At 45.2% G+C, this 24,861-nt stretch overlaps 1 protein-coding gene across 4 annotated transcripts; it reads left to right on the forward strand.

Annotated features, from left to right (window-relative positions):
- The first annotated feature begins 6,455 nt into the window (after window positions 1-6,455).
- Window positions 6,456-15,538, forward strand: Sumo2 (small ubiquitin like modifier 2). Of its 4 annotated transcripts, none has more exons than XM_087909783.1 (4): window positions 6,456-6,620; window positions 8,045-8,176; window positions 12,363-12,434; window positions 15,263-15,538. In XM_087909783.1, the coding sequence occupies exons 1-4, from the start codon at window positions 6,600-6,602 to the stop codon at window positions 15,269-15,271; spliced, it is 234 nt and encodes a 77-aa protein (XP_087765909.1). In that variant the 5' UTR covers window positions 6,456-6,599; the 3' UTR covers window positions 15,272-15,538. The 4 variants fall into 4 exon arrangements, with proteins under 4 accessions (XP_087765909.1, XP_085552155.1, XP_087765908.1 ...); XM_085696029.2 differs by having other exon boundaries at window positions 15,295-15,538; XM_087909782.1 differs by lacking the exon at window positions 15,263-15,538 and adding an exon at window positions 13,306-13,350.
- Window positions 15,539-24,861: the final 9,323 nt, after the last annotated feature.

Below are 24,861 nucleotides of genomic sequence, written 5' to 3' on the forward strand. Positions count from 1 at the left end.
TGCCTTGCAAACATGAGGACCTGAGTTCAGTCCTCAGCACTCAAATGTAAACTCTGGGTGTGTAGCTGGGTGGGTGTGGTGTCACAGGATTTTAGTTCTGGGGACACAGAGGTGCACAGATCTCTATGAGTTAGAGGCCATCCTGCTTTACGTAGTGAATTTTAGGCCAGAACTACACATCTGTCTCAAAAATATGTAAACAAATAATTGAAAAATCTAACATCTGGTGATTTGTGCTTGTTAGCCCAACAGTGGGAGGCAGCGGCAAGTGGAGCCCTGGGGCTCACTGGCCAGCAAGTATGGCCATGTGATGAGCTCTGGGTCCCAATGAGAGACCATATCTTAAACGTGTGTGTGCTGCTGGGAGTGAAACTTAGAGCCACAAGCTAGGCTGTAATCTGTCACTGAGCTATACCCCCAGTCCCCCACACCTCTAGTCCCCACTCACTGAATATTAATAAATTTATTTTGCAATGCTTTTGTATTCCACGACTATCCACATACATACCAGACAAATATAACTTAGAGCAGTGCTCTGAAATTTGCACACAAGTGCACAAACAGATGAGCCCATGCCTGTAAGGACCAGAGGTCAACCTCAGCTGTCTTTCCTCAGGAGTCATTCACCATGTTTTGTACTTACCCCTCAACAGGGTTTTACCGTGTAGCCCTGGCTGTACCGAGAACTCATTCTGTAGACCTGCTGACCTTGGACTCAGAGATGCACCTCTCTCCTCCTCCCAAGTGTTGGGATTAAAGACATGCAACACCATTGCCTGGCTATCATTTATTTTCTTATTTTGTTTTATATCTTTGTTGCATGTGCTTGCATGTACCCCTATACACCATGAATGTGAAGGTACCCGCGGAGACCAGCAGAGGGTAGCAGAAGGAGACCAGCTCTTACAGATTGATTGAGAGCTACCTGATGTGTGTGCTGGGAGCTGAATCCTGGTCCTCTGTAAGAGCAACATGTGCTCTTGAAACCTCAGAGCCATTTCTCTCCAGCTCCCAACTGTTGCACTTAAAGAACCACATGCTTGGCTCTTCAGACCAACTGCTGCTAAGTCTTAGGTTTCATCTCTCTTGCAATGATCCTGGGAGAAAGCTGGAAGGGCTTTGGAACATCATCACCCTCCGTCTCCAGATTGTTCAAGGCACAGAGGAAGCAGGCCCTCAGTATTCCTACAGTGTTTGGAGTCAGATTAAGGACTCCACCAGACTTTGTTAGAGCAGGGAGACAAATAGACAGAATAAAGTATACACAGTTCACATAGATGTGATGGCATCATTTGTATTTGTTTCCTGGCTAGGGGTTGGGGTGTGGTTCAGGTTATAAATGAACCGAGTGTAGTGGCTCAGGCCTTTTAATCCCAGCATTCCAGAGGGGAGGCAAGGTCAGGGCAATCTCCAAATTTGAGGCTAGTCTGGTCTACAGAACAAGTTCCAGGGCTCCCATGGTTACAGAGAGAAATCCTATCTTGGAAAGAAAGAAAGAAAGAAAGAAAGAAAGAAAGAAAGAAAGAAAGAAAGAAAGAAAGAAAGAAAGAAAGAAAACAAAAACCTACACATGGCTCTGGGGTTCTTGTCTCTTCTCCCTTCATTTAATTTCCTTCCCTTGTGTGTGTGCCTGTATGTATGTATATAAATATGGTATGGACACGTGTATTTATACATGTGTTTACAGAACCAGGGCCTTCCTATGACTTCAGAGTCACTACAGAGCCCATATTGGCTTAAGAGTGCAGATCTTCTACCTCGGAATTCCTCTTCAGTGCTGAGATTGCAGATACACACCATCATACCTGGACCCTATCCTTACCCCCCCCCCCGTGTGTGTGTGTGTGTGTGTGTGTGTGTGTGTGTGTGTGTGTTTTGTTTGTTTGTCTGTTTGTTTTTATAATTTTTTTCGAGACAAGGTTTCTCCATAATGTTGGTGCGTGTCCTGGAACTAGCTCTTGTAAACCAGGCTGGTCTCGAACTCACAGAGATCTGCCTGCCTCTGCCTCCCAAGTGCTGGGATTAAAGGCATGTGCCACCACTGCCCGGCTTGTGTGTTTTAATTTATTTTATTTGTATGAGAGTTTGCCTTCATGTCTGGTACCTGAGGAGGGAGAACATATCTGATCCCTTGGGACAGAAATTATGGATGGTTTTGAGTTACCATGTAGGTGCTGGAAACTGAACCCAGGTCCTCTGCAAGAGCAACAAGTGGGACTGGAAAAATGGACTGATAAGACAGAGGCTGCTCTTTCAGAGGACCCAGGTTCAAATCCCAGCAACCCATATTGTCGCTCACAGCCACCTGTAACTGCCGTTCCAGGGAGTTCCGTGTCCCTTCTGGCCTCCAACGGCAGTGTATACATGTGATGTTGATGCACATCCATAAAACAAAAATGAAGCCAGGCCCAGTACTTGGGAGGCAGAGGCAGAAGGATCTCAGTGGGTTCAAGGCCAACCTGGTCTACAAAGTGAGTTCCAGGACAGCCAGGGGTAGACAGAGAAACCCTGTCTTGAAAAACAAAGCAAATAAAAATGAATAAAATTACAAATTTATAATGCACCTTCCTTTGGACTGTCACATCCCAAATAATGACATGGAGACTTTTTATTAATTATGATTGTTTGGCCTTTAACTTAGACTTGTCCCCAACTAGCTCTTAAAACCTAAATTTGCTGGGCAGTAGTGACACTGGGGTCTGAGTCATAAGACCTGCATTCCTTAAGGTCTGTACCACTTCAGGATGGTTGACAAGTTGTGCAACCTCTCTGTGAAGATAATTGTTACAGAGGCTTCTTGAGGATTAGGAACTCAGGCAGGCTCCTCACTCAGTAATCACTCAGTAAATGGCTGCTAGTCTTTTCCTTGTCAATTTACTGCCCTTCCTTTTCCTTTAAGATTTGTTGGGTTCCCGGGAGCTGGTGTTACAGGTAGCTGTGAGGCAGGAGTGAATCCAGTCCTCTTCCAGAGCACCGAGCACTTGAGACAGGGATTCTCTGTGTAACAGCCCTGGCTGTCCTGGAACTCGCCCTGTAGACCAGGCTGGCCTCAAACTCACAGAGATCCACCTGTCTCTGCCTCCTGAGTGATGGGATTACAGGCATGCACCTCCGTCATCAGGCTGGCCTTAGAACTCATGATCCTCCTGCCTCTGCCTCTTTTAGCAAATCCTATCAGCATGTGCCACCCCACAACTGGCTCACCGAGCACTCTTTTCTTTTTACTTTTTTTTTTTTTTTTTTTGGTTTTTTGAGACAGGGTTTTTCTGTAGTTTTGGAGCTTGTCCTGGAACTAGTTTTTGTAGACCAGGCTGGCCTCGAACTCACAGAGAGTGTCTGCCTCCTGAGTGCCTGAGTGCTGGAATTAAAGGCATGTGCCACCACCGCTCGACACACCGAGTACTCTTAACCACTGATCCATCTCTGTAGCCCCTAATTCTGTCCCCCACATTTGTTTATATATTTATTTATTTGGGCAAACAGTTTTTTTTGGTTTGTTTGTTCGTTGTTTTTCTTTTCTTTCTTTCTTTTTTTTCTTTTCTTTTTTTTTCTTTTGCTTTTTGAGACAGGGTTTCAGGGTTTCGCTGTAATTTTTTTTTTTAATTTTATTTTTAGAGCCTGTCCTGGAAGTAGCTCTTGTAGACCAGGTTGGCCTTGAACTCACAGAGATCCACCTGCGTGAGCCTCCTGAGTGCTAGGATTAAAGGCATGTGTCACCACTACCTAGCTTCCTGGTTCCTTCTTTTTCTTTTCTTTCTCTTTTTCTTTTCTGAGATAGGTTGCCCCCAAATTGCCTAGACTGACCTTAAACTCATACGTAGCCCAGGCAGGCCGCAACCATGTGATCCTATGACTTCCTTCCAAGGAGCTGGGATTACAAGATTTCTCTGTATGCCCATGCCTATACTTTGTGTGTGTGTGTTAAATATTTACTTATGTGTTTTGCCTTCATGTATATTGTGCACCATGTGTGTACAGTGCCCTCAGAGGTCAGAAGGGTTTGCTGGGGTGCCCTTAACTTGTGAGTCCTTAACTTGTAATTACACTCTGTATATAATTTCAGTAGTTCCCTAAATCCGTTTTGCAGAATTCTTCTTTGCCTTTGGAACCCATGCCGCTCACACATTTTAATCAGCATTTTATATAAACTCCTTCTTTGCCCGAAGGTAATTCTGTAATTTAGCATAACTTTGGTGGGTGTGGGTCCTGTCTCCCGGATGTTAGTACTTAAAAGATCTTTGTGCTACTGAAAGGCCCAAGTGTTAATGAGGGCAAGTTTGACAATGTATTTGTCTCTGCATTTCCACAAGAGGGAAAGACATGTTGTGGTAACAAAAAGCCTGAAATCCGATAGAGCCTCACAGACTGGGAAAACACCATTTTCTCTGTCCCTAGTACCTGTCAGGTACAGCCATGCTCACTCCCAGCAAACTGTGTGATAGGGCACAAAGCATTTAACCCTTTCGAGACTCAGTAGCAATTATTTGCTCCCTCCGCTTGAATGTTTCAGGAAGAGATGCCAGGTGGTGGTGGAGGACATCTTTAATCTCAGCACTTGGGAAGCAGAGGCAGGCAGATCTCTGAGTTGGAGGGTAGCCTGGTCTACAGCGCGAGTTTCAGGATAGCCACGGCTGTTATATAGAAAAACTGTGTCTTGAAAAACCAGAAAGAAAAGAGAAATAGCCTACTTGGTGCCTGGTACACAGCAAGGATCAGACACTTAAGCGCTGCTATCTTCCTCTTTCATTTCTTCTGCCCTCATTACTGTAAGCTATAAGACGCAGAGATTTTTTTTTTCCTTCGAGATAAGGTTTCTCTGCAAAGCTTTGGAGCCTGTCCTGGAACTCACTCTGTAAACCAGGCTGGCCTTGAGCTCACAGAGATCTGCCTACCTCTGCCTCCCAAGTGCTGGAATTAAAGGCCTGTACCACCACCGTCTGGCTAGACTCAGAGATTTCATCTTTTGCATGCCTTTGTCAAGTGTCACCGGATCTTGCGTATGGTGAACACTTCTATTCATCGCTTCGCTCAGTGAAACTGTGACTGTCCACAATGGATGAAAAACGGAAAGAGAATTTGCTGTGCGAACGTGAAGCGCAGAGTTTAGATAGATCCTAGCACACAGGCAACAAACTGAAGACCCAGCCGGGCAGTGGTGGCACAGGTCTTTAATCCCAGAACTTGAGAGGCAGAAGTAGGAAGATCTTTGTGAGTTTGAGGCCATCCTGGTCTACAGGTGAGCGTTTCAAGACAGCCAAAGGCCATAGAGAAACTCCCATCTCAAGAAAAAAAGCAAAAACAAAACTAAAGCCAAGTACTGTTAATGGAAGGGGTTAATACATCCCAGTAGAGGAAATAGAGTAATAATTGAAAAAAGCCAATTAACAATTAAGAGAATGTTTGATAAAGAGAAAGATTCCGGTGTGGCAAAGGACAGGCCAACAAAGTCGTGGGGAGTTCAATAGGAGTGAGGATTCAACAAGGTGACCTTGTAGAACGTTTTAGTGGTACTGTGGGGACAGCAACAGATTGCAGTGGATTGAGCCGCAAGTAGGAGTTGAGGGGGTGGAGACAGCTGGCATGGGCATTTTTTCAAGTTGTTTGGCCGAGGAGCATTTTGGTGGTGGTAGTGCAATAGTTGAGAATTTATTTTTTCAGTGGTCCTGCAGAAGTAGAAGAAAATACAGGAATACAGGAAATAATAAAACCAATGAGAGGCGCGGGAGGGGATCCACAGCGCAGACGTCAGATTTTCTTCTAACGGGAGGATACCACTTCTATTTTGTACGGCTCAATGGAGGAAACGATTGGCCTGCAAGCTTTATGTGTTGGGTTGTTTTCAGTGTGGGCCTGGGCCCTCTTGAAATTGGGAGACAGGCCACAAGCAAGGAGTTTCTTGAGTGGATACAAGGACATTTTCCCTTAGCTAACGTAGGGTTTCCAACAAGTTGGGAGAGCTGGTTGCATTTGGGGCTGTCGGGTGGGAAGCTGGTTGCGGGTGAAGGACGAAGGGGCTGTGAAGTTTGGTGTGCGGAAGGCTGCATTTGTCCCTGCTGGACAAGAGTTTTTCCCAGAACCTGACATCGTGGCTGGTCTGATTTAGGTTTCCCCTTCCACGTGGCCCTGGCCTGGCTTCCTCGGCCGAGGCTCACATCTAAGTCCACGAGTCTGCCTGTGCTCGCCGAGGACCAGCTGGAAGCCATTTTGATTATGCTCCACCACCGAAGGAGGACAATACGGCCCCGCCCAGAGTCAGGCGCGCCCCCGCGGCGGGGCCGGTGCGCGTGTCCGCGCCTCTTCCCGCCGGCCCGGCGGGCGCCGGGCCCAGGCGGCGGCGGCGCGGGCCGTGGGGGGGCGGGCGGGGTGGTTATGTAAGCGTTGCGCGCTCCCGCGACGCGTCCACCAATAAGAAACCCCGGGCGCTCGTGCTCGCGCACGCAGCGCGGGGGGAGGGAGCGCACGGCGTGCGCGCGCCCTCCGCCTCGTCCGCCGCTGCCGCCTCCTTCTTCTGCCGCTCCTGGTGCTGCCTGTGCGCTCCTTCAGTGCGGACCTGGTGCCTCTTTTGTGAAGCGGCAGCTGAGGAGACTCCGGCGTTCGCCATGGCCGACGAGAAACCCAAGGTGAGCACGGCGCCGCCGTCTCCGCCTCGCCGTGCGGGCCGGTGGGTGGCGCGGCCCGGGGTCCGGCCGAAGCCCGCCGCGGGCTTCCCACTCCTGCCCTGGGCCCCCCACGGGGCCAGCCGCGGCTCAGGCCCGGCGCTCCGCGCCATTTTCCTCCCTCGCTCTCTTCCTCCCGCCCGCGCCCGAGGAGGCCCCGTCGCCCTCCCCCGCCCCCAGGGCCTCGGAGCGCGCGCGGCGCGAGGCGGGCGGCGCATCGCGGGAGCCCGCGGGCCCAGCGGCCCCGCGCTGGCTCCTGGGCGGCGGGCGGCGTGAGTGGGGAGCGTTGGGCTCGCGGGACCCGGGGCGGCGACGGCGGCGGGAGGGCGGCGGGCCGGGGTTTCCCTCTCGGGCGGGCGGGCGCCGCGCGCGAATCAATGAGCTGTGCACGGGCAGCCCCGAATGGGGGATTCCAGGGTAGGACCCACTCGGGGCCCTGGGGGTCTGCGGGGGAAGGGACCGCGCCGCTTGGCCTGTCGTCCCGAAGCCCGGACCCCGGCCGGGACCATGTGGCTTCTGGTAGTTGGAGGTTGAGGTGCGAGCAGGGACGTGATGGGCTCAAGTTGAAAACGCGCCTTCTGAGGCTCGGTTGGACTTGGCTGTAGACTAGGGGACTCGCAGCCGTCACCGGGGCACCCTCCCGCCTCTACTTTGTGGGGGGCTCAGGCCGAAAGGATCATCAGATGTGTACGTTTGTTTTTGCCGAAGTTCGGTTTGGGGCGCAAGCTACGGGAAAACTGTGTCTTCGGTCCATGGCAGTGAAGGGAATGGGAAAATCAGCTCTGAGCTAAAAATGAAGCAGCGAGTAGAGTCGAACGCTCATCCGCCAGTGCCGAAGGGAGAATCGGGACATACCTCGGTTGAGGGTTTTTTTTTTTCTTTTTATGATGATTTGATATGGACATTGAGCGGAGTTTGCTAACTTTAACAAGGAGGCAGCAGTGCGTTTTGAAATGCAAGGTATGGTTTACACGCGCACAGACACACGCGCCCTCACACCCTGGCACTTCAGTAGTTGTCCTTAAAATGCTTTGAAAAGAGGAGACAAGCGGGGTTATGGGCAGTACAGATTTTGGCGACGGCAGGGAATCTGTCGTTTGAGAGATTCAGCCTCGAGAGCATGAAACTGAAAGGAGACTGTCGAAATTGTATTGTTGCCGGCGCTACTATCAGTGTTTCTGTAACAGCCTTGTAACACTTGCTGCGGGCTGTCTCGCCTTTTAGCACGGCTGGGAACAGCTGTATGGTGTTGGGGCTAGAATGAGGAAACCTGTTGATCAGCGTTCGGACCTCTGCTGCTGTTGCTGCTGCTGCCGCCGCCGCTGCTCTGAAGGAAGGTGTTTGTGTTTCACATTTTCCAAATGACACTCTTATTTTTCTTTCAACAGGAAGGAGTCAAGACCGAGAACAACGACCATATTAATTTGAAGGTGGCGGGGCAGGATGGCTCTGTCGTGCAGTTTAAAATTAAGAGGCATACACCACTTAGTAAACTAATGAAAGCCTATTGTGAACGACAGGTGAGGAATTGATAATGCGCACTTCCACTTGATCATCCATTTACACCCCAAATTAACTGCATAAAATAGAGGGGCTCGCCTTGACTATTTTTGGTAAAGTGAATGTGATAGTATTGTACACTTTGCAGGTACAATATGATTACTTTGCAGGTAATATGATTCTAGAGGGAGATTCATAAGACTCGTTTACAAGTTGCAAAGGGCAAAGGACTATACTTTATACAAGTATGGCAAGAACTATACTTATATTTACATGAGGGAAAAAGTGGATTTTTTTCTTTTATCATTTAGCCATGGCCCTCTGTCAAAACACCTAAAAAATCTGCAGGGTTTCGTGGTGGTGCACACCTTCGATCCCAGCGCTCAGGAGGCAGAGACAGGAGGATCTCCGCCTGATCTAAAGAGCTAGTTCCAGGCTGAGCGGTGGTGATACCTGCCTTTAATTGATCCTAGCACTCTGAAGGCAGAGGCAGGTGGATCTCTGTGAGTTCGAGACCAGCATGGCCTACAGAGCTACTTCCAGGACAGGCTCCAAAGCTATGAGAGAAACCCTGTCTGTGGGGGGGGGGGATAAAACTAGGGGTACACCACAGAGAAACCCTGTCTTAAAAAGAGAGACTTTTAACCAGTTTTAGGATTTTTTTGTTTTTTGCAACAATAATCATAGAGACCATGGCGTGTATGCTTGCGTGCATGTGTTGGGGATTGAAAGCAGATTCATGCATGCTAAGCATACAATACATTATTCCTTTAGGCCCGGACACTGTGTGTCTCTGTGTATTTTTATTTTTACTTCACATGCATTGGTGTTTCACCTGCATGTATTTCTGTGTTGAGGGTGTTAGTTCCCCTGCAACTGGAGGTACAGTTTTGAGTTGCCCTGTGGGTGCTGGAAATTGAACCTTGCTCCTTTGGAAGAATAGCAAATGCTCTTAACTGCTGTACCATCTCTTCAGCCCAGAGCACTTTACTTTTATATTATAGGGATATTTGCATATTGAATAGAAAGATAGTTTTATATGTATGTCAAAAGGAAATGGAAAGTTCTCTTTGTGATTTGGATGTTGGGATTTTGTTCGTTTGGTTTGTTCTGAAAGGGTCTTCCTGTGAAGCATTGACTGACTAGAACACTGTAAACTAGACTGGCCTCAAACTCAACAGTTTTCTGCTTTTTCCTCATTTCTGGGATAGCAAGCCAGGCTCATTCTCTTTTTATTTGTTTTATTTATTTATTTGAGACAGGTTTCTCTTTGTAGATCTTGCTGTCCTGGAGATAGCTCTGTAGACCAGGCTGGCCTTGAACTCACAGAGATCTGCCGGTCTCTTCCTACCAAAGGAGCGCTTGACTCCTGCCGAGCAAAGCAGAGTTTCTCTGTAGCTTTGAAGCCTGTCCTGGAACTTGCTCTGTAGGCCAGGCTGGCCTTAAACTCATAGAGATCTAACTGCTTCTCTCTCCTGTACTGGAATTAAAAGCGTGGGCCAACCTGTCAAGAATCTTATACGTTGAGAAAAGAAACTTGGGCTGGACAGATGGCTCAGTAGTTAAGACCACTGGTTGTTCTTCTGGAGGACCCAGGTCTGAGTTTCGTCACTCAACATGGCAGCTCACAACTGTCTGTAACTCCAGTTCCAGGATACCAACACAATACTTTCACACAGACATGCATGCAGGCAAAACACCAGTGTACATTTTTTAAAAAAGAAAAAGCTGGCTGAGTGCTGGTGGTGGAGGGGCACACCTTTAATCTCAGCATTAAGGAGGCAGAGACAGTCAAATCTCTGTGAGTTCTAGGCCAGCCTGGTCTACAGAGTGAGTTCCAGGACAGCCAGGGCTGTTACACAGAGAAACCCTGTCTTGAAAAACTTGAAGGGGTTGGAATAAGAGAAATTAAATTCTCTTAGTGCTTGTTAGGTATGTAAAAATGAAATGTCTTTACGTTTAGAATAACTTGAATTTAAAATTTAAAGTGACAAGATTCCTACTCCCCCTTTTTTATGTTTTACTTTAAACCAAAAACATCTTTATAACCATGATTGCCTTAAAGAATGGGTGTATATCTTCAAAGTATTGCCCTTTAATGGTAACTTCATTAAACATTAAAGGTTTAAAAGTCTAGAACTTATTGTAAGTCAAGGAAATTCATTCATATTTCTGGCCCTTCTCCAGGAATTAGCATTGTTTATTTTCATTTAGTAAAGTCTGATCTAAGTTTTTTAGTCCTTGATGTCTTCCAACACCATACTGATAAAAATCATCAAATCCCAGAAATATACATTTTTTTTTAATCATTCTTCATCACAGTGTGAGTTCTTGATCCTATATACTTGTTCACAAGCTCCAGTGACAGAGGCTGGGGTGGGTTTGAGTTAGCCACCATGGTGGATGTCTCATATGGTATTTTAATTTGATAGCCTTATGTGTGTTTCTTAAGACTTGGGAATGACATGTCTGGAGAGATGGCTCAGTGGTTAAGAATGTGGCTGCTCTTCTATAGGACCTGGATAGATTCTCAGCACTATATAATAGCTCACAACTGTCTTAACTCCAGGAGCAGGAGTGTCACCGTCACAGAGACATGCAGGCAAAATACCAACAAACTCTTAGGAGTAGCACTGGAGAGGTAGCACTGGATTCTGTTGGTAGAGTTGCCTGATGTGCACAAAGCTTAGGTTTGGATTTGATCTCGAGCATTGAACAAATTTGGCACAACACTAGAGAGGTAGAGACAGGATTGGAGAGTTAAATGTCATTTTCCGCTATAAAGTGGGAATGAAGACTGCCATTAAAACATGAGGTAAGTGCATGCTATCAGCTAAAGCCTCAGGTTCAAACCTGTTGCCAAGAAATGCACATCCTAGGCCAACTTAGTCTACACAGTAATTTCTAGGCCAACGAGGGCTATATAATGAAAAAAGATTGGGAGTGGGGCCTGATGGCATACATATCAGTCTACCTGGTTTTATAGACCCAACAACAAAATTTTCCAAAGGGGAGGAGGGAACTACCCATGTGCTGGAGCAGTCAGGACAGCTTGATGGAGGTGCATGTCCTACTTCATAGACATGGGGTATCAAACTTTAACAGCCTTTAGCCTCTGTGCCTTCTCTTACCTCCTTGTATGTTTTTTTTTGTGTGTGTGTGTGTGTATTTTATTGTGTGTGTTGTGTGGAGGTTAAAGGAAAACTTTTTTTTTTTTAGACAGGGTTTCTCTATGTGTCCCTGGCCATCCTGGAACTTGCGCTATATACCAGGCCGGCCTCAAACTCAAACTCAGAGTGGAGCTAAAAGTGTGCCATTACAGCCCCAGCCTGGAGTCAGTTCTTTTCTTTCCATCTACCTTTAAATAGGTTCCAGGGGATTGTACTTAGGTTGCCAGGCTTTCGTGGTCTTTACCTACTAAGCCATACAGCTTGCCCAGACTTGGAATTTTTACCTTTAGAAATCAGTGTGGAATCCCCATTCAGTAGCACTGTTGAATTCTAAACATTAGAATTCTTGGTAGTGTTAGATGTATCAGCAGAATCCGATCTGTACATCCTATCTGTTGGTAATAACCAGAAGCCATATAATAGACTGACCAATTGGATTGTGACCCGTATTGAAATGTGCTGTAAAATGTGAATGCCTTCATTCTGAAATTTTAATTTAAAAAATTAAATACCTTAATCTCCACTCTTTTTTGTGCCATTTGATTTTGAGATGGATCTCGTGTAGCCCATGGTAGTCTCACACTTCCCGATTCCTCCAAGCGTTGGTGCTACTACAGGCATGTGTGTACCATCTTGATTTTGAAACAGGGTCTCTTTAAGTATGAGAAACAACAAATGTTTATTTGCATAGAAAATGTTGCATAATACTGATGGTTACATATATTCGTAGTTTTGTTGAAATGGAGTTTTAAACCAGGTGGTGGTGGTGCATGCACTTGGGAGACAGAGGCAGGTGGATCTCATGAGTTTGAGGCCAGCCTGGTCTACAAGAGCTACTTCCAGGTCAGGCTCCAAAGCAACACAGAGAAACAGTCTCAAAAGAAAAGAAAGTAAAAAGAATAAAGAAAAGAAAGAAATGGAGTTTTAGTCCATCTTGGTTTATATAGTGAGTTCCAGGACAACCAGAGCTACATAGTGAGACCCTATATCAAAGTTTTTAATGATTGTATACTGTTTGCTCTTAATCTCTTGTTAGGGTTTGTCAATGAGGCAGATCAGATTCCGGTTTGATGGACAGCCAATCAATGAAACAGACACACCTGCACAGGTAAAAAAATTTCTGAACTATTTTTAAAAATTATGTTTTATGGGTATGGTCGCATATATTTATGCATGGGCGTGTGTGTGTGTGTGTGCGCGCGCGCGCGCGCGTACGTACCTACAGAAGTCAATGAGGACATCATGTGTCCTGCCCTATTGCTCTAAGCTTTATTCCTTTAAGACGGGGTATTCCTAGAACTTGGAGGTGTTTGGAATCAGTGTTTCTCTATTCCTCCAGTCTCTGCCACCCATGGTGCTGGGAATACAAATGCTCAGCTTTTTTGTATAGGTACAGGGAACCAAACTTGGGTCCTGTAAACAAGTACTCTTAACCGCTGTTCTATCTTTTTTGTTGTTTTCTCCCTCGCTCTTGTTATCTTTCTTTTTGTTTCTTTTGTTGTTTTTGGTGGTTTTTTTTTTTTTTTTTTGAGACAGGGTTTCTCTGTGTAATCTTAGTTGTTCTAGAACTTGCTCAGTAGACCAGACTGGCCTTGAACTCAGAGATCCACCTTTCCTCTGCCTCCCAAGTGCTGGGATTAAAGATGTGCACCACTAAAAGTGAATTTTTTGTTTTTGCTCTGTTCTTGTGGGGATGTTTCTGGTTTTTATCTATTCTTGGCTCAGTTTGCCTGTTCTCTTGTTCTTGTTCTCTGAACTTGCCTGTGTATGTGTAGGTGACTCCTTACAAACCTGACTGGGTGAGGTGGTGCTGTTGTATCTCCCTTAACTGCAGCAGGTCTTTTTTTTTTTTCCCCCTGTATCTGCAATAGATGGTTTTCTCTATCTGAAGCATTGTATCCATTTCCTTTAAAACCTTCTTAATTTAAGGCTTTAAATCACTGAAATTTTTTGTTTGGTTCTTTTTGTTTGTGTGATAGGGTTTTCCTGTGTGGTTCTGCCTGTTCTGAAACTTGGTCTGTACTATAGATGGGGCTGGCCTAGAATCGAGATCTTCCTGCCTTTGCCTCTCTAGTGCTAGGACTAAAGGCATGCACCACAACTGGTTGGTTTAAATCACCTAATTCTTGTGAGTAGTAATTTAAATTTGATCCTTTGGGCTTTTCATTTTTAATTTTTGTTTGTTTGTTTTTGTGTTTGTAGTGATCATGTCTTTGCCTCCTGTAATTTATAGGCATATAACAACCAAAGTTGGTGGTTTTTAGACATGCTGTTTACTAACTTGGCCTTGAAGAACATTGAGAAGGCCTTCTGGAATTAACAAAGTGTGAGCCACTCACTACCTGATTTGAGTTTCTGCTTTAATTCTCAAATAAAAATTGTAGGGGAGCGGGTTATGGTGGCATCCACCTTAATTTAATCCCAGCACTCAAGAGGTAGGTAGAGCAGGTGGATCTCTGAGTTGGAGGCCAATCTGGTCTACAGTAGTGATTTCTGGGATAGCCAGCACTACACAGTGAGAACATTTTAACCTAGCCCGTCCAACCTCCCACCAAAAAAAGGGGAGTAAGCACTTACTGCTCTTACACAATAGACCTGGCATTGCTTTCCAGGACCCACAGGCTCACAGCTACCTATATAACTCTAGTATGTGAATTTGTTGCACTTACATACATGCTGTCAAAACATTCATACTGAACGGGATGGTGGTAGTGCACGACATCTTTAATCCTAGCAGAGAAACCCTGTCAAGGAAAAAAAAATTCATACTGAACTGGGCGTGGTGGTGTATGCCTATCCTAGCACTTGGAAAGCAGAGGCACACAAATCTCTGATGATAATTTGGTGTACAGAGGGAATTCCAGGAAATGTAGAGCTACACAGAAGCCCTGTTTCAATTGTTCTGGTTTTTTTTATATTAAAATCAGTGGAGAGGGCTAAATAGTCAGGAACGTAAACATCAAGGTGTGATTTTACTGATGGACTTAAAGACTTGCCTTTTCTGAGTTCTAAGTTAGGGAAATCTCACTAGTGGCAGTCTTTAGTTATATTTTGTAACCCCAAGGAGTTGCTAACGTTTACTTTGTAACTGTGGTATGTTTTGATGCATTTAAATTTCACCATAAAATGATACTTTAATGTGAACATTGATATGTATTCAATTAAAATTGTTACCCTGGAACATTGTAAAAATTCTTAAGTTGAATTTGAAATTCATTTTAGAATTGTTTTCTCCCATTGTCTTGATTATGTATATAGTGTTCTGCCGATTCAGTTTTTACAGTGATGCCTTATGTGTTAAGGCCTTACTACGATTGTGGTTGTTTTATATATAATGTGGTTAGTGAACCTTAAAATTCCAAGTTTTGAAGTTAGATTTATTAAACAAGTAAGGCTTTGGTCCATCATGGCGTGTGCCTTTAATCCCAGCACTCTGGAGGCAGAGACAGATGGGTCTGAGTTTGAGGCCAGAGTGAGTTCAGGACAGTAAGCTGTTACACAGAGAAATGCAAAAAGTTTATATTGATGTTTAATTTATGATAAAAGTCTGCTTTTGTTTTTTCTTTTTAAGAATGAGTATCACATATGTTGTAGTCTAGGCTGGTGTCAGAATATAGAGCATTGTCTCAATCTCTGGGGTGCTGAGATTATGGGTGTATGGTGTTTGATGATTAGGTTAATCAAAACTGTTTAAATCCCAATACTTGTCGGACTGAGGTAGGATTGCTAAGTGTTTGAGACCAGCCCATGACTGGTACCACATTCATTGCCCTTTCTTGAGCTTTATAATGCTAGGGTTTTAGACAGGTGTGTGTCACCATGCCCAGTTTCTATGAGGCCGACCGACATCTATAGTAGTGAAGCCTGCGGTGCAATGGGATGTGTACTTTTCTGTAAATTTAATACGAAAACTAGACGTTTTAAATTCTTCCTCAGTGGTCTTAAATTTGTTTTCTTTTCTATGCTAGTTGGAAATGGAGGATGAAGATACGATTGATGTGTTCCAGCAGCAGACAGGAGGTGTCTACTAAAAAGGGAACCTGCTACTTTACTCCAGAATTTTGTTATAGACCAAGAATACATTCGCAATTAGAAAGCCGCAATTTGGTTCCACCACATCCTGACTACTACAGTATAGTTTTCTCTATTCTTTCATTTCCCTGTCCCCATTTCTTTATTGTACATAAAGTAACTGGTGTATGTGCACAAGCATATTGCGCTTTTTCCTTTTTTCTTTTTTTCTTTTTTTTTTCTTTTTTAAACTAAATGGCCAATGTTCTGTTTTGATTGACATCAGATGGAGGTGGTCGGGGGAAGTACTGGTTCTGTGAAAATACCCCCTACTCCATTAGTGGCATGCTCATTCAGCTCTTATCTTTATATTCCAGTAAGTTATTTTGCTCTCAATGTTTTAACAAAAGAACCCAACCACAAAATCCTTGCATACCTTGTTCGATTGGAGAATTTTAATGTTTTTCATTTATCATTGTAAAACCAAGGACAATTTTATAACTTTTTTGTACGTAGCTGTTACATGTAGGGCAATCTGTCTTTAAGTAGGGATAAATTACTCTTGAACAAAATGATCCTAGATAGTTTTCCCTTCAAGTCAAGCGTCTTGTTGTTTAAATAAACTTCTTGTTTAAAATGAGCTGTTCTCTTTATTTTGAGGAGTATTAAATAGAAAAAAGAGACGTCTTTAATCCCAGCACTGGAGAGGTCTACATAACAAGTCCTGTAATAGCCACAGCTACGTAGAGAGACCTTGCTTCAAAAAAAAAAAAAAAAAAAAAAACACCAACAAAAACTTCAGGCAAAGTCAGATGTGGTAGCACATGCTGTTAGACCCCAGCACTTGAAGCAGGGGCAGGCAGATAACTCAGAAGCAAACTGGTATGTGTTGTGTTTCAAGCTAACAAGGGACAGGAGAGGGATTAGCAGTTCAGAGCATTTTAGAGGACCCTAGTTTGGTTTCCAGACTCTGTCTGGTGGTTCACAGATAATTCTAGTTAGACAGTTCTGTGACCCTCCTCTGGCCTCTGAGGACCTAACAAGCATCTTGAATTTTTAACAAATGTACATTTAGCCAGGCTGTAGTGGTGCACGCCTTTAATTCCCGCACTCCGGAGGCAGAGGCAGGCAGATCTCTATGGGTTCGAGCCATAGAGTCCAGCCGGGTCTACAGAGCGAGTTCCAGGACAGGCTCCAAAGATACACAGAGAAGCCCTGTCCCCAAAAAACAAAAACTACTTTTTAGTGTGTCTGTGCCACAGGGTACCTGGGAAGTCATATCGCTCTACCTCTGCCCCTAGTGCTGAGGCTAAAGGTGTGCACCACATGCTGTGTTTGGCCTTTTTAGCTTGAAAGGTTATAATGAGGGTACTTCCACTACCATGTTCCTTTAAAATGACTTAGCTAAAGTTTTCCTGCTCATAAGTGCACTTGCTAGGCAACTTTGAAAACTGGAGTTTGATCTCAGCATCCACATAACAATCTGGGTGTCCCAGATCATGCTTGTAATCCCAACGCTGGGGTTGGTGGATACTGAAGGGACACTAGCCCACTTGAGCTTATGGCTCTGGCAGGCCTTGCCCTCCTGCCATTCTCTCTGCCTTGCTTTAAAAAAACAAACAAAAAAAAACCCTTTAGATTACATTCCTAAAGCTAGCTCCCAAGGTCTAGTCCCTTCTGTGGCCACTTCTCCTGAGGCAGACTACCAAAGTCCAGCTATCAGGAGCCCCTTTATTTCACCTAATTAATGTGCCCAATTAAACACCTCATCCTAATGGGTTTCTTCTTGAACCTTTATAAACTCATTTTCCTAGTGCCACATCTATCCTCTATCCAGAGGCAGTCCTTTGTCCCTCTGCCCTCTTTCCCTTGTGCCCTCCCCTGTATTCCTTGTCCCCACCCCCGATCTCCTTTACCATGGCATTGTAGCTCATTCTAACATTGACCTCCCCTGCTCTTAAAAATTGCACCTGCAAGACCATTTCCTGTTGTTTTCTGCCTGAGTCGGAAAGCAGTCATTTTCTGGTTAATAAAGGATCTCTCACCTGTTGGTGGGGATGCACACACTTAATCCCAGCCCTTGGGAGGCATATGCATTTGGATCTCTGTGAACCTGAGGCCAGCCTGGTCTACAGAGCAAGTTCCAGGATAGGCTCCAAAGCTACCCAGAGAAACCCTGTCTCCAAAAACAAAAAGGTGCAACAGTGCATGCCCATAATTTCTGAACTAGATCAGCCTGATCTGAAAAGCAAGTTCTGGGCGGGGCAGTGGTGGCTCACACCCTTAATCCAGCATTCGGGAGGCATAGGCAGGTAAATCTTTGTAGGCCAGCCTGGTCTACAAAATGAGTATAAGGACAGTCAGGGTTGTTAAACAAAGAAACCCTGTCTCAGGAAAAAGAAACGTGGTGTTGCCTTCCTTTAATCCCAGCAGAGGCAGGAAAAACCAAAAAAAAAAAAAAAAAAAAAAAAAAGATAATAGGTACCAGGGAGCCTGATCAGCAGTTAACACTTATTCTGCAGAAGACCTGGGTTCTCCCAGCACTCCCACAGCTGCTCACAATCTTCTGTAACTACGAATTCCAGGGGATCCAGTGCTTCTGACCTCCAGACTCCTGCATGCTTATGGTGCACGTATATGCGCTCAGGCACACACTCATACACAAAGCATTTTTTTAATTAAAAAAGTGGGCCAGGCATAGTGGAACATACCTTTAGTCCTATCACTGGGGAGGCACAGGCAGGTCTACATAGTAAGTTCCAGGTCTACATAGTGAGTTCCAAGACAGCTTTGTCTCAGAGAACTAAAATAAGCTGGGTGGTGGTGGCCCATGCCCTTTATCCCAGCACTCAAGGTAGACAGGAGGATCTCTGTGGGTTCAAGGCCAGACTGGGCTACAAATAGAGTTCCAGGATAGCAGGGGCTGCTAAACAGAGAAACCCTGTCTGGGGATGGGGGAGAGGCAGGGAACACACCTAAAATAATACTCATTGTGGTATGGTCATGGCATGCTTTAATCACAGCACTTTGGAGGCAGGGGCAGGCAAATCTCTGAGTTCGAGGCATCCTGGTCTACAGAGTGAGTTCCTCTACACCCAGGGCTACATAGAGAAACCCTCTCCCAAAAACCAATAATATAGCTAAAAAAAATTTCTTCTTAGGATGTATTTTTGTCTTAGAAACAAGGTCTCACTATATAGACCATGATGGCCTTGAACTCATAAACTCATAAAGACCTACCTACCACTGCCTCCAAGTACTAGTCTAGGGTTAAGGGCATGTGCCACCAGCCCTGCTTTCTTAGGTTTTATACCAATTCCTATATTGTACACATCTTGCTGATTTCTTGAAACTGAGAAGCCAAGTAGGGATCCAGAAGGTGTTTCAGTTCCAGCGAGCTTTAGCTTTCTGACTGTTGAGGTGGGGTTCTGCATGTTAGTTCTTACACAGTGGGAATTGCCTGTATTGTAGTGAGGCTGGTCTTCAGTGCTCCATTGGTAAGACATAATTAGAACACAGCGAAACAGGTTGGAATTTAATCTGTTGTTTGGAATGTGGAGTGTTATTTTTCCCTGTAAGCAGTGACATGTGACTATGAAGTCATTTTAGGATTTAGTATACTCCTGGTACTTTTACAAAACTTCAAGTCCAAGAATTCTCATGTATTTTGTTCTTTATAATTCATGTTTTGAAGATATATTTTGCCACTGACTTCTCCGTCTGGTGTAAAACTTGTGACTATGAAGGAAAGGATTTCCTCTATGTTTTCCTGGGTCAGATGTGTAACAGTTTCCTCTGAGAGAGAAACATCCCATCCAGCGGGGAAGCTCTTTAAACAGGAAGGTAAATAAAATAAGCCCAAGAAGTTCCTGAAACTGACCAAATTCACTAGTCCCCTCCCTGTCAGTATAAGCTGAGACATACTGAAAAGACCCCTGTAAAAATCAGAAAGGAGCTGAGCATCTAGAGGAGATTTAGATCCACTGACCACCTGGAAAGTTTACTCTGAACTTGTGATCTGCCTATGGGCTGTGCAATGGGCCCGGGTTCCCAGGTTTGTGAGCTGTCACTCATGCTGCACTGGGCTTTGAGTCATTTCTGCTCTTGTAATCAATCCTTCAGCCATACTCCCATAATTTACTCCAATGAAACTCATTGACTGGTTCATCAAGTTGGGCTTTGGTGGCTTCCATACTTTGGGATGTTGGGGGTTCTCTATCTGGAGTGAGCAGATGTGTGTTGTGTCTCCAGGAGGAAAACAGTCACACAATGTCCACGTACTTTTCTATATACTTGGGTTTTTTGTTTGTTCCTCACTTTTATTTATTTTTTAGACAGGTTCTCACTATATAGCTCTAGCTGGTCTTGAATTCACTCTGTAAACCAGGTGGCCTCAAACTCACAGAGATCTGCCTGCTTCTGCTTCCTGAGTGCTGGTATTAAAGTCCTGCACCCCCACACCTGGCTATATTTTGTACTTATTATGTTTGTGTGTATGAGTGTGTGCCTAAGTGCAGGTATGGGCACCATTTGAACGCAGGAACCTGTTGGGGGTCAGAAGAGACATTGGATGAATCCCCTGGAGCTGTACTTACAGATTGTGAGCCACCATGTGAGTGTAAGGATAATCAAGAAAAAGCGTCCTTCGGTGCTAAGCCATCTTTCCAGTCCCTGTTTTCATTTACAGTTCTTTCTGAGAACCTGGATGGAGCTCCCAGCTCCCACGTGGTGGCTAACAACCACCTGTAACTTCAGTTTCAGGGTATCGATGCCCTCTTCTGATCTTGCGCACCAGGCATGCATGCACTGTATAGACATACATGTAGGCAAAACCACTCGTACACATCAAATATAAATAAGTAAGTACATAAGTCCCAGCACTGGAAAAGGCAGTGCTCTGGGCTCCAAGGTTGTCAGCAGCTACAGTGTGAGCCTGGAGTACATGAGACCCTGTCTCAAAAGAGAAACCCATTTCGGTAAAGGAGGCCGAATCTGCCCATGCAACAAGATGGGAAGGTAAGTAGTTGTTGTTTTAATGACCTTTGACCCCTGACTCTCTGCCTTGACCTCCCAGGCACTGGGACGACCAGTGCTTGCCCTTTGCCCTGCAGCTTTCATATTTTACTGATGACTGACTTAGGAGGAAGTCGTCTGGAGGCGTGGGCAGTATCTGTCTTGAAAGCATTGATTTCTGTTTTTGGTGAAGACACAGCTAAGAAAAGGATGGACAGATGGATACTAAATGTGGCTTTAGACGTGATGCCCGTGATGCATTTGATGATGGGTTAAGTTACAAGTGACGTGTTCGGGGGATACCCTCAGTGGTTGGGATTAAGACATAAATTGGAGTTTACAAAACAAAAAACCCACAAACAACTCTCTAGAGTACTGTAATAACTCATTTGTACTCAAACCTAAAAATCTAAGGATATAGAAAACAGGAAATCCATCTATGATGAGGAATGGCCCAGGTTGTTATTAATGCAACATCAAATGATTCAAATAAACACCTGAGCAACAGTGAATTGAAGCTGGTTTGGCCCCGACCCTGTCCTTCAACGGCTTTTCGGCTCCTAGTGCCTTTGGCACAGTCTCTGTGTTCCTTAGGTTTCTATTCCTGCCAGGCGGCGGTGGCGCACGCCTTTAATCCCAGCACTGGGGAGGCAGAGGCAGGCGGATCTCTGAGCTTGAGGCCAGCCTGGTCTACAGAGCGAGTTCCAGGACTGACTCCATAGCTACTATCTCAACCAAAAAAAACAAACCAAAACAAGAAAACCTATTCCTCCTTCCTCCCCTTTGTGTGTGTGTTTCAAGACAAGGTTTCTCTGAGTAACAGCCCTGGCTGTCCTGAATTCTCTTTGTAGATCAGGCTGGCCTCGAACTCACAGGGATCCACTTGCCTCTGTTTCCCAAGTGCTGGAATTAAAGCTCAGTTCTCTCTCTCTCTCTCTCTCTCTCTCTCTCTCTCTCTCTCTCTTTCTCTCTCTCCTTTTCTTTTTTGAGAAAGTGTCTCATCGTGTATCTCTGCCTGGTCAGGAACTTACTGTGTAGATCAGGCTGGCATGAATTCATAGATCTTGAGTTGGGGGTATTAAAAACTTGGGCTTGAAGCCAGGCGGTGGTGGTGCACGCCTTTGATCCCAACACTCGGGAGGCTGAGACAGGCGGATCTCTGTGAGTTCAAGCCCAGCCTGGTCTACAGAGTGAGTTCCAGGACAGCTCCAAAGCTACACAGAGACCCCGTCTTGAAAAAAACAACAACTTGTATTTGGGGATTAAAAGCACTTGTTAATTGTGCAGAGGACCTTCATTTGGATTCCAGCCCCACAGAGCAAGCAGCTCACAACCATCTGCAGTTTCCACTCCAGGGGGCCTAACACCCTTCTCTGGCCTCTCCTGGTACTGCGCACTGTGGTGCACAGACAAAACACCTATACACATAAAAAAAGAACATGTTTGAGGACTGGAGAGATGGCTCAAGGGGTTAAGAGCACTGGCTTCTCTTTCAGAGGTCCTGAGTTCAATTCCCAGCAACCTCATGGTGGCACATAACCATCTATGGGACTTGGTACCCTCTTCTAGCAGGCAGACATACATGCAGACAGAACATTGTATACATAATAAATAATTAAAAAAAAACAAAAAAGAAGGAAATATATTTGATAGCTTGTGCCACCACACCCTGCCTATGAGCCATTTTAAAAGCCAACCCTTTCTGGCACAGGAGAGGCAGAGGCAGGAGGATCTCTGGGTTCAAGGCCAGCCTGATTCACATAGTGAGTTCCAGAACAGCCTAAGCTACATAGTAAGTCACATAGTGAGACCCTGTATTAAAATACACACACCCAAAAAAAATAAAGAAAAGACGAGAGAGAATGAATTCAATTTGTTTGTTTTGTTTTTCAGGTCAGGGGTTTTCTGTTTCCTTGGCTGTCTTGGAACTCTGTAGACCAGGCTGGCCTCGAACTCAGAGATCCGCCTGCCTCTGCCTCCCAACTGCTGGGATTAAAGGGGTGCACTGCCACCGCCTGGCTGGCAATTTAATTTTTAAATTTCTCCATTATGTATCCCATCATTTCTCACCTGATAATGAAAGCGTGAAGAGGAAAATGAGCAGTTGCTAAGATCTTTATAACTTTCTCCTAATACAGCCATTTCCGTTTTTTCTAGAGCGGCCCAAACTGCCTTCCCCCTTCAGCGGTCAACCGGTCGTTTATAATTTAGAAACTCAAACTCACCCTGGTGGTCTCTCCTCTCACAGTGGAACCCAGGGCCTGAGGCATGGGCTCTCTCAGGTTCTGTGTACACCACATATTTCTCTCTCTTTTCAAGACAGGGTTTCTCTGTGTGACAGCCCTGGCTGTCCTGGAACTCACTTTGTAGACCAGGCTGGCCTTAAATTCACGGAGATCTGCCTTCTTCTGCTTCCTGAGTGCTGGGATTAAAGACACGCACCACCACTGCTTGGAGTATTTTTGTTTTTTAACATTTATTTTATTATCTGTTTTTTTAAGACAGGGCCTCTCTGTGTATCTCTGGTTGTCCTGGAACTCACTTTGTAGACCAGGTTGACCTCAAATTCACAGGGATTTGCCTGCTTCTGCCTCCTGAGTGCTTAGTTTACATTATTTATTTTATTGTGCATATATGAGCATGTGTACATTTATGCGTGAACACATGTGCGGGTGGAAGGTCAGAGAACAGTCTCGAAGTTGGTTCTCTCCACCAGATGGTGCCTGGGGATTGAATTTGAGACCTCAAGTGTGGTAGCAAGGCTTCTCGCCTAGGCCTGAATGACACAAATGCTGGAAACGGATGGCAATTACTCTTCGCTAACTCAAAGGATGTTAGACAGGGTGGCACACACCTATAATCCCCTCACGCAGGCTGGAGGAGAGCCAGGGTGGGGAGATTCCAGGCTCAACTACCACAGTTAATACAGACGTGGATGATTGAGCTTCTAGAGAAGGAATTCTGGTTTTCCTGAGAGCCTGGCGGGGATGGGAAAGCAAGGCTGCCAAAAACACCAATTTCCAAGCGCCTGAAGAGGGCCATGGAAGAGGAATGTGGTTGAGTTTTATGGAAATACCAAGGCTGCGGTGGATGGGAGACATCTACTTTTAGGAGTTAGGTTTGACACAAGAAAGGGTCAACGATCAGCTGCCTACGCGCCTTTACCTAAGGCTTTGCCTATTTTGATCTTGAAACAGTCCTCCGAGTCCTCCAAGTGTGCCTGCATTTGTTGCAGGGATAAATTTACCCGGACAGGTGGAAGAATCAGGACTTAAGCACTGGAAACAGCTGCTGAGTCAACAGCAGCTCTGACCGAATAGGGGATGAGGCCATCCCTTCACCAGGCATCAGCCAGCTTTGGAACGAGCCTCTAAAACTGGACCATCTCTTCGCCCTACTCATAGGCACCCGTCGGAGCTTCAAGAGAACTATTAAAGGTTTTCGTTTGCTTGTTTTATAAAGAAATTCCAGTCTTTTCCAGGAGTGTTGGTACCTGCTTTTAAACCCAGCACTCTGGAGGCAGAGGCGGGCAGATCCCTGTAAGTTCAAGGCCAGAATGGTCTACTGAGTGAGTTCCAGGCAACCAGGGCTATACAGACAACATTTAAAACCAAACCAAACTTTCTGTTTGCCAACTCTGGGGCTGTTCTGCTAAGTGTCCCAATGTGACTCAGAGGGGTCTTAAGGAAAAGTTCTTAGCAGTAATTTCCATCCTTAAGAAGAATGTCCTAAACCAGGTGATGGTGGTGTACGCCTTTAATCCCAGTACTCGGGAGGTAGAGTCAGGCAGATTTCTGTGAGTTCGAGGCCTGGTTTACAGAATGAGTTCCAGGACAGCCAGGGCTACACCGAGAAACACTGTCTCGAAAAACTAAAAATAAATAATTAAAAGAAGAATGTCCTAGTGAAAGATCCCATCTCTCTCCAGAGGAGGGGACAGCTGGCAGTTTATTCGGGGCAAGAGGAATGTTGGTCAGGTTAAAGAGCATATTTAAAAATCTCGTTAGCTATCTACCCTGCATAGTACTGCTGTCCTATGCTGCTGAGCGTAGGGAGCAATGTTAGTGTAACCATACTCTGGGCAGGTAAGCAGCGTCATGGCCATGGGATGTGGGATGACAATGTAGAAAACATAGCCTAAGCCAGCAGAAGGCAATTTCATGATTTCATGATTCCTAGTGCTGGGATCAAAGGGATCATGTCTGTCCACCCCCTTTTTGGGTAAGAAATCTGCTTGCTGGGATTAAAGACACAAAACATCACCCCTGGCCATTAAAAAAACAAAACAAAACAAAAACTTAGAAATCCTTTTTGTTGTTTTTGTTGTTTTTGTTGTTGTTGTTGTTGACATGGTTTCTCTGTGTAGCCCTGGCTGGCCTGGAACTCACTCCATAGACCAGGCTGATCTCAAACTCTGAGATTCACTTGCATCTGCCTCCTAAGTGCTGGGATTAAAGCCCTGGCCACTGCTTGGCAAGAGATTTCTTTTGTGTATATGTGAGTGCCTGCAT

This window comes from Myodes glareolus, chromosome 9 (genome assembly GCF_982192425.1).
Source record: "Myodes glareolus chromosome 9, mMyoGla1.1, whole genome shotgun sequence".
Lineage (NCBI taxonomy): Eukaryota > Metazoa > Chordata > Mammalia > Rodentia > Cricetidae > Myodes > Myodes glareolus.

Coding starts and splice junctions, on each gene's coding strand:
- Sumo2 (XM_085696029.2), top strand. CDS start 6,600: ATGGCCGACGAGAAACCCAAG. Junction 6,621..8,044: donor TGGCCGACGAGAAACCCAAG/GTGAGCACGGCG, acceptor TTCTTTCAACAG/GAAGGAGTCAAGACCGAGAA. Junction 12,435..15,294: donor AAACAGACACACCTGCACAG/GTAAAAAAATTT, acceptor TTTCTATGCTAG/TTGGAAATGGAGGATGAAGA.